Genomic DNA, 16,334 nt, shown 5'->3' on the forward strand with positions numbered 1-16,334 from the left:
ATATTCCAACTCAAATCTCTCTTAAATTGAGACTTCAGGTTATAGAAAACAAGTGATTCTGATTGTATTCAGCTTGAAAACTTAGAATTCTCTACATTGAATTTAAACTGCAATGTAGAATACTCCACACTGAATTACCAATGCTGGGTATGAAATCAAAGCTTAATTATAAATATTAATATATAGTGTTATATCAACATATATCTTTATGTCAGTGCTAATATACTCACACTTTTTTTCCCCTCTATCTGCACTTACTTTTTAAACTTAAAACCTACGCTATTACCAAATAATTGCTTTAAATAACAAACACAGTTTTGATAAAGAGATAAATGGCATGTAGCTATAATGGGGAGTCATTGTACATACACACAAAAAATACCAACTTACCACTACTGCCACAATCTGCACAAGAGAGGAGTTCTTCTGGTTTCTTCTCACGATTTGATTCTTTAGTCCCCAAACAGAAGCTACATATTGGAATGGGATCGGCACGGGGCTATGACAGAATTAAAATGAAAAAATACTGTTAGTTTTCCATTTCAAAATTAAAAACAAAATATTCAAGTCAAAAGCTTCTTATAAATTTAACCAAAAAAACCTGCTAAATAAGGTATTCAACATTTTCTGCTAATAAAAAAAGCTCTTAAATTATTTGATACTAAAGTATTACCTAAATAATATATTCAAGTGCAATATATAAAATTCAGAAGTAATTTTCATTATACCAATGAAATCTAAGACGTTTATATATTATATAACCTTCCTGAAATGAACATTATTAAGGATTCATTTGAAATCTCAATCGTACCTATAAGCTATATGCCTATAAAAAATTGATTCATCTATTCAGTATTATAATCTATGAATATCATCCAGTTAGGTCAGATTGTTTAAGCTTTATTAAACGTTTTAGTGCAGGTTACTATTATTCATCTATTAAACATTTGACATAAAATCTTGCTATGTTTTTAGGTGACATAGAGTTAGAACTAAGCAGGAACTTTAAAATTCTATAGGATCACTTGAGAAGATCAAAAGACCATTAACAAGGCCTCTCTGGCATGTCTTTAAAAGTAAACCACACCATGCCACACAAAGGAGATAAACTCTCAATCTCTGACATTTCCACTTTAATAAAAGAAACAACAGAACATTTGTCTAACCCCCTAGCACCCTCGAACTCTCACTAAGGAAACTGCTTTTAACTATGTATAAATCTGCATACATTTTAGTGTGTCCATTGTTATTTATGACTACCAACAATGTTAGTATTCCATACATATGAATAGTTGACTGTGCCTACAGATCTGGTCAAATTATTTTCAACAGCCAAAACTGTATGAAAACTAAAATTTTATTGCATATTCCAAGCCTTCACACATGTTGTCTGCTGGCCATCTGAATGTAACTATAATGTATTTGTATTTGAATCTCATGAATCAAAAATTCAGGGCAAGAAAACTTAGCATAATCACAAATGTTTTTTAATATAAATTAAAAACAAGATTTTGCTATGTCTAACTTTCTAAATATACATCAGCACAGAATAAACCTCATTTGTTCAGCTACTCTATCCCAAATGCCTAGTACATTGTCTGATGCACAGTAGGCACTCAAAATATACTTGCTAACTGAATAAATGAAAGAAACACATACTAGTTAAAAAAACCCTCATCTCTAAGATAATATTTCAAATGGTTATAATTCCAACAAATATCTTGGTTCACTGTGACAACATGTCATCAAAAAACAGAATTCATCTTATGACCAAGCATTTGTAAAATTGTTCAATATGACTGTTAATTTCACCTTACAATATGAGTGTTCATTATCTTGCCCTTGTTTTTGGTTTAATTTGTTCTTTTAATATGCACAGGCTTTACTTTCTGAGGTAACTATGCAAATGTATTTTTGTAGCCCCAGTTAAAAAGCAGAATATAAAACACTCTGTACTAGAAAAACCAAAAAAGACAAGCTACAGCAAATTGGTCACTGACTCCAGCCACAATTTTTTAAATGCCAGATAATCAGCACTGCATAATTATGGATTCACAGTTATTACTTGCAACCGCTCAACTGCAGTACCTTGGGAACACTTTTGTTCCTTTAAATAGCAATTAAAAGAACAATCTGGTTTTAAAGTGACAACATTCCCCTGATAGATTCTAGCTAAAACCCAGTCCTTGTACTAATGGGATTACTGCTTTCATTTGACATAACAATGCTCAAGCCATTGCTGCCATCCTTGCAGTGATAAATAATTTACAAAATGTCACATATCATTCATGCAATGAAACAAATCCAAATCTGCAATCCATTTTTCTTTCCCAGATGAATTTTTAGTTGTAAGAAAGACATGGCCATCAGCCAGCATTCAGCTCATTTTTCGTTTTTAACTAAAGGTAACATAAAGGACAAAGGTTGCTAGTAGTTCATGGCCAGAAAGACTGATGTCCCACACTCTTCCCAATAATAGAAAGCATAGATGCTATCACTTCACGCTACATTCAAGTGAACCCCTCCACGCTGAAGTATGCTCACATCCATTTATTTTAGGGATAACTATCTCACAATACTCTATAAAACCACTGCATTATACAGAAATGTCTGCCCTGCTGAATTATTGATAACTCAAAGCACTTTTTGCTAACCTCAGTATAGCCGAGTCTAATTAACTTTAAAAAATTGTCACTTGCATGAAATGAAACTTTTACAGTAATGCATGTAAATGGGTCCCAGAATTATTATGATTCACTATTCCCAATCAGACTACATATAGACTGTTTCAAAAAATAATCCCTGGTAATAGATTAAAATGGATTGCCGTCAGAAAGAGGTGTGAACAAATAGCAACTGGATTCTACACAAGTCACTACAGACAGATCATATTAAGAGGTCTGAAAACAGAATCAAAGATCTCCCAATTCTTAATTCCTTTCTTTGAAATTTCACAAAGGCTCCTAACTTGTTGATCACATGTGCTTATCAACATGCCTGTATATTTCAGAGAATTAACACTCATGAACAGGTTTAAACTCTACAAACTGCTCAGGAAGCACCTCTTCCTTGTCTCCCAAGTAATAGTCCTGGGGGAGCTGCTAGGTTAGAGGCCACTCATATACTATATATCTCATCTAATCACCTTAACAATCCTGCCAAGAATGTTATGTTATTATACCCATTTTAGGAAGGAAACTGATGATCTGAGAAGTTAGGTAACTTTTCTAAAGTTGTATAGGTTTAACTGTGGAGCTGGGATTTAAACACAAGTCTGTCTTCACTAAAGCCCATTTCTCACCTGTTCTACCTACCCTCCTCTTCTCTCCTCTCTCAGGAAAACAAATGTTTAAAAATTATCTTTCCATCAGTGGCAATAACTCTTTACTAATGTGCTCATAATCTCTTCCATCCAATTTGTCCCATGACCGATGGCATATGTTTTTAAAACTATTAAAAAAGCAACCACTAAGATGCTATACATTATTTATTAATTACAATGGGGGAAAGGTACCTTTACATGGAGAAATCTGGTAGACACCTCCTTAACCAAGTGATCAAAGCTATCACCAATATGGGACAAGCTGACATCATGCAACTGAGCGCTGCACTGAAGGACTCAGCACTGCCTATGCAGTATTCTTGCTGGAAACATCTACCCTGAATCTAATCATAAGGAAACAATCAGCCAAATCCAAATTTAGGGGCATTCTGTAAAACAAGTGGCCTGGACTCTTCAAAAAATGTCAATGTCATGTTAAGACCCAAAAAAGGTCAGAACCAATTTAGGCAACTAACAGGGTATGAAAACTAAATACGATTTGTGATCCTTGCTTGGATTCTGATTTAAAAAACAATACTCACAGCTATAAAGGACATTATTTGGATAATTACGGAAATATGCACTAAATAGTAGATAACATAAACTAGATATAACAAATTTCTTGAGTCAACATAATTATGATTGTATAGCAAAATGTCCTTGTTCTTAGGATTTATGTGCTTAAATATTTTGCAGTAAAGTGTTATGACATCTATAACTTAAGCTCAAATGATGCAGGGGGTGGAAAACCTATGTGTCTTTGTATGTGTGTGTGCAGAGTGGGAGAGAGAAAGCAAATGTGGCAACATATAAATGGCTGGTGAATCTATGTAAATGGTACATGGGTATTCATTATATTATTCTTTCCATTTTTCTGCATGTTTATAATTTTCCAAACAAAAAGTTGATGGGGAAAAAATTGTATCCCCTCCACTCCCAAAATAGATCAAGAATGAATTACTATATAGTTGGATTACAAGCGTTTATAAAATTAAATATCTCAACTCAATTACTGACTCACAGGAAATACAGAGGACAGAGGAACATGTCAATCTATATAGCAGGGGGATGCAAATACCAAAACTCCCGAGGACAAATGACCCAGTTTCTTCAACAAATAAATTAAAAGGGAGACAGAGTGAGCAAGCAAGGCTTATCAGCCAATCAAAATGTATAGTCCTTATCTTGATCAGGATACAAATAAATTATAAAACAAACAAAACAGGATGAGCTACTGAAGGAACTGGGGCTAGTTAGCCCTGAAGAGACTGTTGGGAGGGAACAAGATGGGTGTCTTCATGCAGGGGGAAAGGCTAGATCTGTTCTCCATGGCTCCAGAGTACAAAACTTGGACCAATAGGGGTTATTGCAGAGGGAATTAAACGTTCCAACAGAGCTGTCCAGCAACAGAATGGATTATTTTTTTCCTGCTTCCTTTATTTACTCATTTTATTTTTTAAATTGTGACAAAATATACATAATATAAAATTTACCAGCTCAACCATTTTTAAGTATACAGTTCAGTAGTATTTTTTTTTTTTAGATTTTATTTATTTATTTTTTTTCCCCCCAAAGCCCCAGTAGATAGTTCTATGTCATAGCTGCACATCCTTCTATAGTTGCTATATGTGGGCCTCGGCCTCAGCATGGCTGGAGAAGCAGTGTGTCAGTGCGCACCCGGGATCCGAACCCGGGCCGCCAGCAGCGGAGCACGTGCACTTAACCGCTAAGCCAGGGGGCCGGCCCCAGTTCAGTAGTATTAAGTATATTCACACTGTTGTACAACCATCATCACCACCCATCTCCAGAACGTTTTCATCTTCCCAAACGGACACTCTGTCCTCATTAAATACTAACTTCCCATTTCCCCCTCCCCCACAGTCTCAGGCAACCACTTTCCACTTTCTGTCTCCATGAATTTGACTCCACTAGGTACCTCATGTAAGTGGAATCATACAGTCCTCATGAAATGGATTATTCTTGCAGGATGGTGAAGATGCCACAGTGGACAAAGGAAGGAGCCTTGTACAAGTTAGAGGTCTGGGATTCTTCAAAGGTCCTTTCTAGAACAAATATTTTAATGGTTCTATGGCTGGATAATCTCTAAAGCTCTTCCCAATCTAATTTTTTATTGATTCCTCTATCATACTTGAAAAGACATTTTAAGAGTCTTCAGGACTCTCGACTTCAAAATAAAATAACCTTTTCTGAGCAAACATTCTTTAAATCCATGACAACGCGTTTTTGAGAAATTTTATATTTGCTTATGATTACTTTTGTTTCTGCTCTGAAGGAAATAACTTCATTTGTTAGTCTTATTAGTCTAAGAAACTGGACAAAAATAAATGAAAGCTCACGCACTAGATCAGAGCCAGGGGTATTCAGGCTCACATCCTCTTTCCGACAATGACACAAAAAGGAGTTTTGTCCCCATGGTCTCCATGCACAATGATCAGGGATATAGCCCTCTCTTTCCATAATCCCCTATGGAGTCATCTCCTTGAGTCATCTGCAACTTCTTGAATCTACTTACAAAACATACCATTTTAGTAATTCCAAGTGTTGAAAACAATTCAGCATTTTTCACTCATGTATTCGTACTTGTATCATGGGAAGACCTGGATTTAAATTTTGTTCTCTGAGCCTTAGATTTCCTCATTTGTAAAAGGGCACAATATTGTCCATGTTGTCTAGCGCTAGGGTTGCTAAAGTTCAAATGTGAGTGAGTGTGTGAAGTATTTTGTAAACTATAAATTATAGTTCTATTGAAACATTGTTACGATTATTGCAAAATTCACTTTGGCTATAAAAACAAAAAAAGCAAACAAATAACTTCAAGTCTTTAATAAACATCAGCACAAATGAATTGCTGTGGAGCTCAGAATTACTCTACAAAAAGACTTTGATTCTGTGAGCCCCCATCATCAATATTAATCTTAGAGGGTTTCTTTTGTTTTTTTTTTTCAAGAATGAATTAATCAGGGAGTACGAGAACAGGGTAGAAATGCCTCAACCGGGAGCCAAGAGGCCTGTAGCTGATTTAATAAAAGGAAAGCTCAAAGTAAAAGAAAAGAAAAAGGTGTCAAAGGAAGAAAAGCACAAATATAAAATCTTAAATGAATAATACCATAAAAGCGAACAAAGATTAATATAAATCCCTCACACTCAAGTAGCAAAAAGTTCATCTTTGGAGAATGTTCTCTACACTTTAGCTCAGACAACTCAATTCAGTACCTGCAAAAGAAGTTGTATGAAAGGGCTGTTTTAAGACTTTTCTGTATATATCTCTTTAATTTGCACCCCTGTATTATTTTGCACTGAAATTTGAAGTTTAGGTAATGCTTCTCTGTTTACCAAAATGCTTTTCTTAAATTTCTTACTTGCGCCAAACACCAACCCTATGAGACAGGCCTGGTAGCTCTTGCTGACTCCATTTTACAGGTTAAGTTAAATGCCTCTCTACGGTCACAGAGCTATTAAGACAGAGGGGCCCCAGCCTGCTGACTACAAGCCCTTCGCTCTTTCACTTTCCCCATGGTTGGTCTTTCCTTTCATTTGGAGCTTGATTCAGATACCACCTTATCAAAGAGCTATGCTATCCCTTACCATTCTCTCTGAAATTGCCCTCTATCAGCACCTCTGGATCCTCCAGGCCTTGCTTTATTTTCTGCACAGCACTCATCATCATCTGATATATTATGTATCATTTGTCTATTTTGTTTCATTTACTAAACTATAAAGGCTCCATCACTAGGGCAGAGACTCTGTTCATTGCTGTAGCTCCAGCCTCCAAGTACATTTTTGAATAAACGAATGAACAAATGAACAAACTGCTTTCAGGTTAGGAACCGGTTCCTCCAGTTTAACAGGTCCCAAAACACTGACTACTGTTCTTTGTTTTAATGTGTATCCTTAATGGCTACCATATGACGTATGAAGCAACCACTGATGGCAAGGTGGGTTCCATTACTATCTAATCTGAAGGTTTTTTTCCTACTCTGACCATTTGTAATCAATGACATGTTTGGGCATAATTGAACTTCTCTGGGTATAATCTGACAAGAGAGAACCAAAATTTAAAAATAGCTGGGAGGAAATTACCTGGCCACTACCACAAGTAGTAACTATTAGGGATCGCTCAGTAATAGTCACTATAGGTTGTGTTTAAAATAGATTTGGGGCCACGCCCAGTTGACAGTACCTAACTGTGACCCCTCCCCCTTCTTTCCCTCTCAGGAAAGAATACAAGTCAAAAAATAAAAAAAAGAAGTCAAGGAAGATGAATGCACTGCAGAGGTTAAATTATAATAAGAGAACGAATCTGTTCAACCTATTTAAAAAAAAATTTACAAACTCTGGTGCTTTATTATTGGTCATGAATTATTTTCCACAAACTTCACAACTGACAGTACTGGGACAGAGGTTGAAAATGGTTTGTGTTGCTTTTAGGGTAACATGCTAACTTTTTTTTTGGCCACTTCAGGACTCTACCAGACATTTATCTATTAAGGAGCTGGACTTCATTTCTTGCCACTTAACCCACTTATTCAAGTGATCTCTGTCTGAACAGATCAAGCCCACTCCTAATTAGGATACAGATCACACACACTCAGGGTTTTCGTTTATAGCAATCTGCTTAAGATGTGTTCCTTGGAAATATAGTAACTTTAAAAGCAGAAACTTCCTAAATTGTCTTATTTTTTAAGAGCATTGTCTTGTTCCTGATGGCACGTGCTGTAACTGTAATCAGTGCAGCCATTCCTCTGAAAGAAGGTTTAGTGACCAGCTCGCCTCATAGCAGATCCTTCAGTGCACAACAGAACTCTGTTTACGACGGTCTATCATCATGTTCTCTATACTCATGTACCCTTTTGTTTTATTCTAAGGCTATTCTTGCAATTCTGTCATGAATTTTTGACCTGAATAGATGCCTAAATAATTTTTTCCAGAAAATAATTGGAGATATACTTATTATAAGACTTTTCACAGACAACAATTTTACCATAATTTTACTCTCATAGATTTCTACTGTATCACCTCCCCTGCTCATTATACTTCTCTGTGGGTAATTGGTTCTGTGAGGGAGCACTACAGATTCAAGTTCTGTATTACTCTGGGCAACAGGATTTATTATTGTTAATGTACGGAGATCTTGGATGTGATTGCGTATTTTACCTCCTTGTCACAGTGAAGAGGATTCTCTTTATTTTAAGAGTGGCAACAAGTAAATTAAATCTAATAAAATAAAAATATTTAAAAGCATCCCTACACATATCCATAAATACATTACTTCTTTTTTCATTTAGAGAAACATTTAGGAACAAAAACAATATCAATGACCACATACTGGGAAATTCCCATAATCAAAGGCTGATTCAGAAGTACAGAATAATAAAAGCTTAGCCACAAAAGAGAAGGGAAGACTTTCTAAGAACATCAGCCATCACAGTTATCAATTGTGTGGATCTAATTGAAATGCTCACACTGTATCCTGTAGTCTAGAACTTGTTCTAATTAGGCAGGTGTGCCATTTATAAGAGTGCTGATTAAGGAAAGTGATTCTATTGGAAGGAAACAAATCTAATCCTGCACACTGCATTTAACAATAGCATCTCATTTGTTCTTTTTTGGGGGGTGGCGAGTAAATGAAGCCTACAAATTCGGAGCGGAGGAGGGAGTGGGAAGGACAATGAAACAACTGCCTTCCCCCAGGGTCTTTAATTTCTTATCTGGACAGAGACTTGGCTTTTCAGATTTCATCTGAAAGTCTCTCCACCACCCCAACCCTTAGAAACTGCAGATATTGCATTTATCTTCTTAAGAGGGATCAAAGTCTGATTCAACACAGCTGGAAATTCAACACATGGTTACAGGAAGTCTGCTTAGGATTTACAAACTATCCTCTGCGGCAAGTATGTCATAATATTAGCAATATAATACAAACGCTACTCTAGATTTTGAAAAATGGAATTTTAAAATCAATTCATATTCAAGTGTCACAAATCTTTAATGGTTTCTCTCTCTTTTTTTCTTTTTTTAGACTTTATTTTTTTTAGAGCAGTTTTAGGTTCAGAGCAAAATTGAGGGGAAGGTACAGAAATTTCCCATATACCTCCTGCCCCCACATATGCAGAGCCTCCCCTATTATCAACATCCCTCACCAGAGTGATCATTTGTTACAATTGATGAACCTCCACTGACATATCATTATCACCCAAAGTCCACAGGTTACATTAGGGTTCTCTCTTGGTGTTGTATATTCTATGGCTCTGGACAAATTTATGATGACATGTATCTACCATTATAGTATCATACAGAGTATTTTCACTGCCTTAAAAAGTCCTTGTGTTCCGCCCACTCATCTTTCTCTCCCCTCTAACCTCTGGCAACCACTTATCTTTTTTTACTGTATCCGTGGTTTTGCCTTTTCCAGAATGTCATATAGTTGGAATCATACAGCTGGCTTCCTCGGTTGCCCGAAGGCATCCATTTTAATCTAGATGTGGTGCCTATAACCCCACCTAGGCATGATGTGAGCGTAGATACTCTCATTACCAATTCCACCAAGAGAAATCTGCATTAACTGCTCAGAGGAGACACAGGCAACTGAAATGATTGTAATTAGATCCAAACAGGGAAGTAGAAGAGAAGAGACAAAGGTAGGTGGATATTAACAAGCTAGAAAAGTCATGTTAGTCACTTTCTCAACAATATCACCACCACCACCACCCCAACAATGTTCTACATTCACAGAGATTTACATGGCAGTTGAGATGCTATGCACTGTTCAGTAAGTCACTAATATTTACTCAGCATCCAAGTATGCCAAGTAGAATATAACTGGTATTCCAAGTGCTTGTCCTCACAGAACCAATAAAAGGAGTGTAATTCTATTACCACATTTAATTCTCAATAGCCCTGCGGGCACATAAACCATCTGGTGTACAGAATTTCCAGGCCCCTGACTTTTTTGCTTTGGGTTTTCCTCACTTTCAGACTACGTCTGACCCTTTCAATTACAGTAGTCATAAGCAGGAGGCAAAGAGGATTGCTAGGATAATTACTACCTGAATGTCAAGAGTTCTGACCTTGTTTGTTGGACTCTTCCCTAAATCTCTTTCAGTGGAGCCTCTCCATCTACTAATGCTTTAGGCCAGGCACCACCCTGAGCACTCAGATGAACATTATTGGTGACACTGCTCTCTAGTGCTCCAGCATCACTGCAGGCTGTATGGGAACTGCACAAAACATAAGCCCCTCCCCTACCCAAGCAAGCTACAGCAAGGCCAAGAAGAGAAACACCAGATGTGACAGGCTTTCCCCCCAGGGCAAGGATTTTTAAGCTCAATTTCTTAGAACTTTAAGAGTCTACACTGGCCTACTAAAGGATATACAGTAGGTGCAAAAAAGCTCTTTATTTTTGTGAAATCAATTTTTTTGCATATTTTAAGTCAAAGCTCAGTACACTATGAGCTCTCTGAAGGAAATTCTTGTTTGGTTCACTTAATTACCACACATAATGAGGAACCACACACACTGTAGATGCTTGATAAATATTTGTAGAATATATAAATGTAACGTTATTTCTCATACTTGGTACTTTCTCATCGTTTTCTATACTACATTCTTGCTGTAGTATATAAATGGTAAACAAAGAAAGAATAATAGAACAGCACATGGTTATGGGGGAAAACAAACACTTAATATATTTGCCCATTTAGAATCTTCACATCTACCCACTTACATTTTTTAAATTGTAAAATATACATAACATAAAAGGTACCGTTTTAACTATTTTTAAGTGTAAAGTTCAGTGGCACTAAGTACATTCACACTGTTGTACAACTAAGTTAAGGTATATTTTATATACAATGAAATGTACAGTTTAAAGAGCTTTGAATACACTCATATAACCCACATCTCTATCAAGATATAAAACACTCCATATTCCCAGAAAGTGGTCTCTTGCCTCTTCCCAGTCAATCCCTTCTCATTCTCCTTCCCAAGCAACCACTATTCTGATTTCTACCACCATAGTTTGGTTTGGTCTGTTCTAGAATTTCATATAAATGGAACCAGACACTGAATTCTTTTGCATAGGGCTTCTTTTCACTCACTGTATTGTCAGATTCATTCATACTGTCGCATATATCAGTAACTCATTTCTTTTTATTACTGAGTAGTATTTTATTGTAAAATATACAAAAATTTGCTTATTCTCTCTATAGGTGATCAGCATTTAAGCTGTTTTCAGTTTAGGGCTAAAATGAATAAAACTGTTATGAACATTCTTATATAAGTATTTTTGTGGATATGTGTTTTCATCTCTCAAGTAAATACCTAGGAGGGAAACTACTGGGTCATAAGGTAGCTAGATGCTTAGCTTTATTAGAAACCTCTAGCTAGACTATTCAAGAAAAAGAAAAATGCTCATTACCAATATCAGGAAGTAAAAGAGGATATCACTACAGATCTTGGAGACAATAAAATGATGGGAAATATTATAAACAGCTTTATGCCAATAAATTAGACAACTTAGATAAAACAGACAACTTCATTTGATAGACCAAATTAACAAAACTAACACAGAGGAAATTAAAAATCAGAATAACTCTAAATCCGTTAAAGAAAATGATTCATAACTTAAAACCTCCCTACAAAGAACTCCAGGCCCAGATAGGTTTGCTGGTGAACTCTTTCAAAGATTTAAGAACACAATACCAATCTTACATGATACATTTCAAAACACAGAGGAGGAGAAAATATTTCTCAACTAATTTTATGACAGGCCAGTATAATTCTGATGCCAAAATCAGACAAAGACATTACAAGAAAGGAAAGTTAAAAGAACAACCAATATCCCTCATGAACATAAACCCCCATTTGTTTTACTTCTTAAATTTTACTTTGAAAAAAAAATAAACTTTACTGAGATGTAATTTATATATAATAAAATGTACCCTTTTAAAGTTTGGACAAATACATATATCCACATAATTATCACAACAATTAAGAAATAGAACCCACGGGCCGGCCTGGTGGCCCAAGCGGTTAAGTGCTCGCGCTCCGCTGCAGCGGCCTGGGGTTCGCCAGTTCGGATCCCTGGCGTGCACTGACGCACCGCTTGTCAAGCCATGCTGTGGCGGCGTGCCATATAAAGTGGAGGAAGATGGGCATGGATATTAGCCCAGGGCCAGTCTTCCTCAGCAAAAAAAAGAGGAGGATTGGCAGATGTTAGCTCAGGGCTGATCTTCCTCACAAAAAAAGAAAGAAAGAAAAGAAATAGAACCCTTTTATCACCCCAAAAGTTCCCTCAAGCCCTTCTGAAATCCTATCTCCTCTGCAGACCCAGGCCACTACTGATCTGCCATCTACCACTATAGATTATTTTGCCTGTTCTAGAATTTCATATATGAAATCATATAGTATGTACTCTTTTGTGACTTTCTTACACTCAGCAGGTTTTTGAGATTCATCCATGTTGTTGCATGCTTGAGTAGTTTATTTTTTTTAATGTTACACAGTATCTCATTATATCAATATACCTAAATTAATTCATCCATTTATCTTTTGACGGACATTTGCACTCTACAGTTTTGAGCTGTATGGATGAAGTTAATATGAATATTTGTGTAAAAGTCTTTTTGCATATGTGTTTTCATTTCTCTTTGGTAAATACCCAGGAGTAGAACTGCTGGGTCATATGGTAAGTGTATGTTTAACTTTATAAGTTACTGGCAAAGTGTTTTCCAAAGTGACTAAACCATTTTACACTCCCAGTTGCACTTGGTATTGCGTCTTTTTAATTTTAACCATTTCAGAGAGTGTGTAGGAGTGTCTCATTGTGGTTTTACTTTGCATATTCTTGATGGCTAATGATGTAAATGTTTTCATGTGCTTAATGGCCATTCACATATCTTCTTTTGTACAGTTTCTGTTAGACTCTTCTGCCCATCATCGTCTACTGCAATACATCACCAGACCCTCTTTCAGTGAAAAACCTGTTGCCCTGAGAATGTTACAGGCAGTTTTCAGTTGTCACTCCCTTCAGAGACTGCTTCAGCTGCAGTCATGTCACCCAAGGACATGCCCCTTCCTGGGGTGGCTCACATCCAAGTGGTACAGGTCCTCATCACTGAGTGATACAGAAATATAAAGGCCTGGTCATCTTGGCCCAACTTTGTCCCAACTCTGAAGGACCAATCTAGCTCCAGAGCTACGTATGAAGTCAGCCAAGGCTGTTATTGAGCTGTACCACTGCTCAACTCCTCCCTCTACCCAATGCTGCTTTGTTGCCCTTCCTCCCACAAGAGTTGATAATACTAAATAATTATTAATAAATATTCTGGGGCCAGCCCCGTGGCTTAGTGGTTAAGTGCGCGCGCTCCACTACTGGCAGCCTGGGCACGCACCAATGCACCGCTTCTCCAGCCATGCTGAGGCCGCATCCCACATACAGCAACTAGAAGGATGTGCAACTACGACATACAACTGTCTACTGGGGCTTTGGGGGAAAAAAAAAAAGGAGTAGTATTGGCAATAGATATTAGCTCAGATCCAGTCTTCCTCAGCAAGAGGAGGATTAGCATGGATGTTAGCTCAGGGCTGATCTTCCTCACAAATAAATAAATAAATAAATAAATAAATAAATATTCTACACACAAAACTTTACTTCAGTGTCTGCTTCCTGAGGAACACAACCTGTAACACCTATTTTTTAAATTGGGTTGTTTGTCTTATTATTAAGTTGTAAGAGTTCCTTATATATATAATGGGTACAAGTCCTTTGTATGTATATATATACATACAAGACATATGTATTGTGAATATTTTCTCTCATTCTGTGGCTTGTTTCTTCATTTTCCTAATAATTTCTTTTGAAAAACATCAGTTTTTAATCTTGATTAGGTCTCATTTATCAATTTTTCTACTTTTTTTGTCTAGTCTAAGAAAAGTTGCAAAGGTTTTATCCTATATTTTCCTCTAGTTTCATGGTTTTGGTTTTTAAATGAAGTCTGTGATCCATTTTTAGTTAATTTTTGTGTATGGAGTGAGGTAATGGTCAAGATTCCCTTTTTTTCCATATGTATATCCAGTTATTCCAGGACCATTTGTTGAAAGATGTTTTTCTTCCCAGTGAATTAGTCCTTCGACTTTGGTCTTCTTTTTCAAAATTTGTTTTAGCTATTCTAGGTCCTTGGCATTGCCATATAAAATTTTAATCAGCTTGTCAATTTCTAGAAGAAAGCTTGCCGAGATCTTTATTGAGATTGCACTGGCTGCATAGATCAATTTGGGGTGTACTGACTTTGTCACATTATTGAGTCTTCCAATCCATAAACACAGACGTTTCTTCTTTTGTTTAGGTCTTCTTTAAGTTCTTTCAACAATGCTTTATAGTTTTCAGGGTACACATTTTGTCCATATTTTTCTAAATTTATCCCTGTATACTTTCATATAGTTTGATGCTACTGTAAATGGTATTTCAATTTCCAAATGTTCATTACTACTACATAGAAATACAGTTGGGTTTTGTATGTTAACCCTGTATCCTTGCTAAATTCTCTCTAGTTTTAGTAGCTTTCTTAAAGATTCCTTAAGATTTTCTATATAGACAATCATGTGGTCTGAAACTAGAGACAATTTCAGTTCTTCCTCTCAGTCTGCATGCCTTGCATTTTTTTCCCTGCCTTATTGCAATGGCTAGGAACTCTAGTACAATGCTGAATAGAAATAATGAAAGGGGACATACTTATCTTACTCCTCACCTTAGGAAGAAAGTATTTGGTCTTTCACCATTATTAATGATGTTAGCTATGGTTTTTCTTTTTTGTGTGTGTAAGGAAGACCAGCCCTGATCTAACATCTGCCAATCCTCCTCTTTTTGCTGAGGAAGACTGGCCCTGGGCTAACATCCATGCCCATCTTCCTCCACTTTATATGAGACACCGCCACAGCATGGCTCTACCAGCGGTGCGTCAGTGCGCACCCAGGATCCGAACCGGTGAACCCCGGGCCGCCACAGTGGAGCACGCACACTCAACCACTTGCACCACTGGGCCGGCCCCTGGTTTTTCCTTTTTTAGATGCCTTTCATCAGGCTAACAAAGTTCTTTCTATTCCTAGTTCGCTGCGAGTTTTTATCACAAATGGATTTTTAGTTTTGTCAGCTGCTTTTCCTATATCTATTGAGCTGATCATATGTTTTCTTTATTTTAGAATACTATATCAACCTTACATTTCTGGATAATCCCATTCTGGATAAAATATATTATCCTTTTCATATATTTCTGGATTTGCTAATTATTTTGAAATATTTTTGTGTTTTCATGAGGAATATGGTTCCATAGTTTCCTTTTTCTGCAATGTCTTTGGTTAGTTTTGGTATCAAAGTAATGCTCGTCTCATAAAATGAATTAGGATATGTTTCCTCCTACTTTCTGAAAGAATTTATCCAACATTTGCATTGTTAAATGTTTGACAGATTTCACCATTAAAGTTGTCTGTTGTCTAAGCCTAGAGTTTTCTTTGTAGTACACTTTTAAATTATAAACTCAATTTCTTTAATAGATATAGAGCTATTCAGATTTTCTATTTTGTGTGTGTGTCAGTTGTGGTAATTTGGGTATTCAAGGAATTTTCCCATTTCATCTAAGTTGCCCAATTTATTGGCATAAAATTGCTCATAATATTCCCTTATTATTCTTTTTTATGTCTTCGGTGATATCCCCTCTCCTATCCCTGGTATTGGCAATTTATGTTTTCTCCCTTTTTTGATCAGTCTAGCTAGAGATTTCTGAATTTTATTGATGTTTTCAAAGAACCAGCTTTTGATCTCCCCTATTTACTTTCAATGTTCTTTATTTGCAGAAAATGGTGATTCTAATGCAGAAGTCTGATTTGTTATCATCACTATCGTTATCATTATTATTCTAATACAACACAGAAAGCCATGAGGCTATTTAGAGGGACACTCCCTTTTCCTTGGATGTAGAGTAGGAGGTCCACTCAC

At 36.4% G+C, this 16,334-nt stretch overlaps 1 protein-coding gene across 5 annotated transcripts in view; it reads right to left on the reverse strand.

Moving 5' to 3' along the window:
• The window catches only part of KAT6B (lysine acetyltransferase 6B), a 184,030-nt gene that overhangs the window by 68,467 nt on the left and 99,229 nt on the right, over positions 1 to 16,334 (reverse strand). For all 5 annotated transcript variants that reach the window (XM_058543124.1, XM_058543123.1, XM_058543122.1 and 2 more), the window contains exon 4: positions 391 to 499. In XM_058543124.1, coding sequence (XP_058399107.1) covers positions 391 to 499 — 109 coding nt within the window. The remainder of the gene's footprint in view (positions 1 to 390; positions 500 to 16,334) is intronic.

The sequence above is a fragment of the Diceros bicornis genome, chromosome 6 (assembly GCF_020826845.1).
Source record: "Diceros bicornis minor isolate mBicDic1 chromosome 6, mDicBic1.mat.cur, whole genome shotgun sequence".
NCBI classification, from domain to species: domain Eukaryota; kingdom Metazoa; phylum Chordata; class Mammalia; order Perissodactyla; family Rhinocerotidae; genus Diceros; species Diceros bicornis.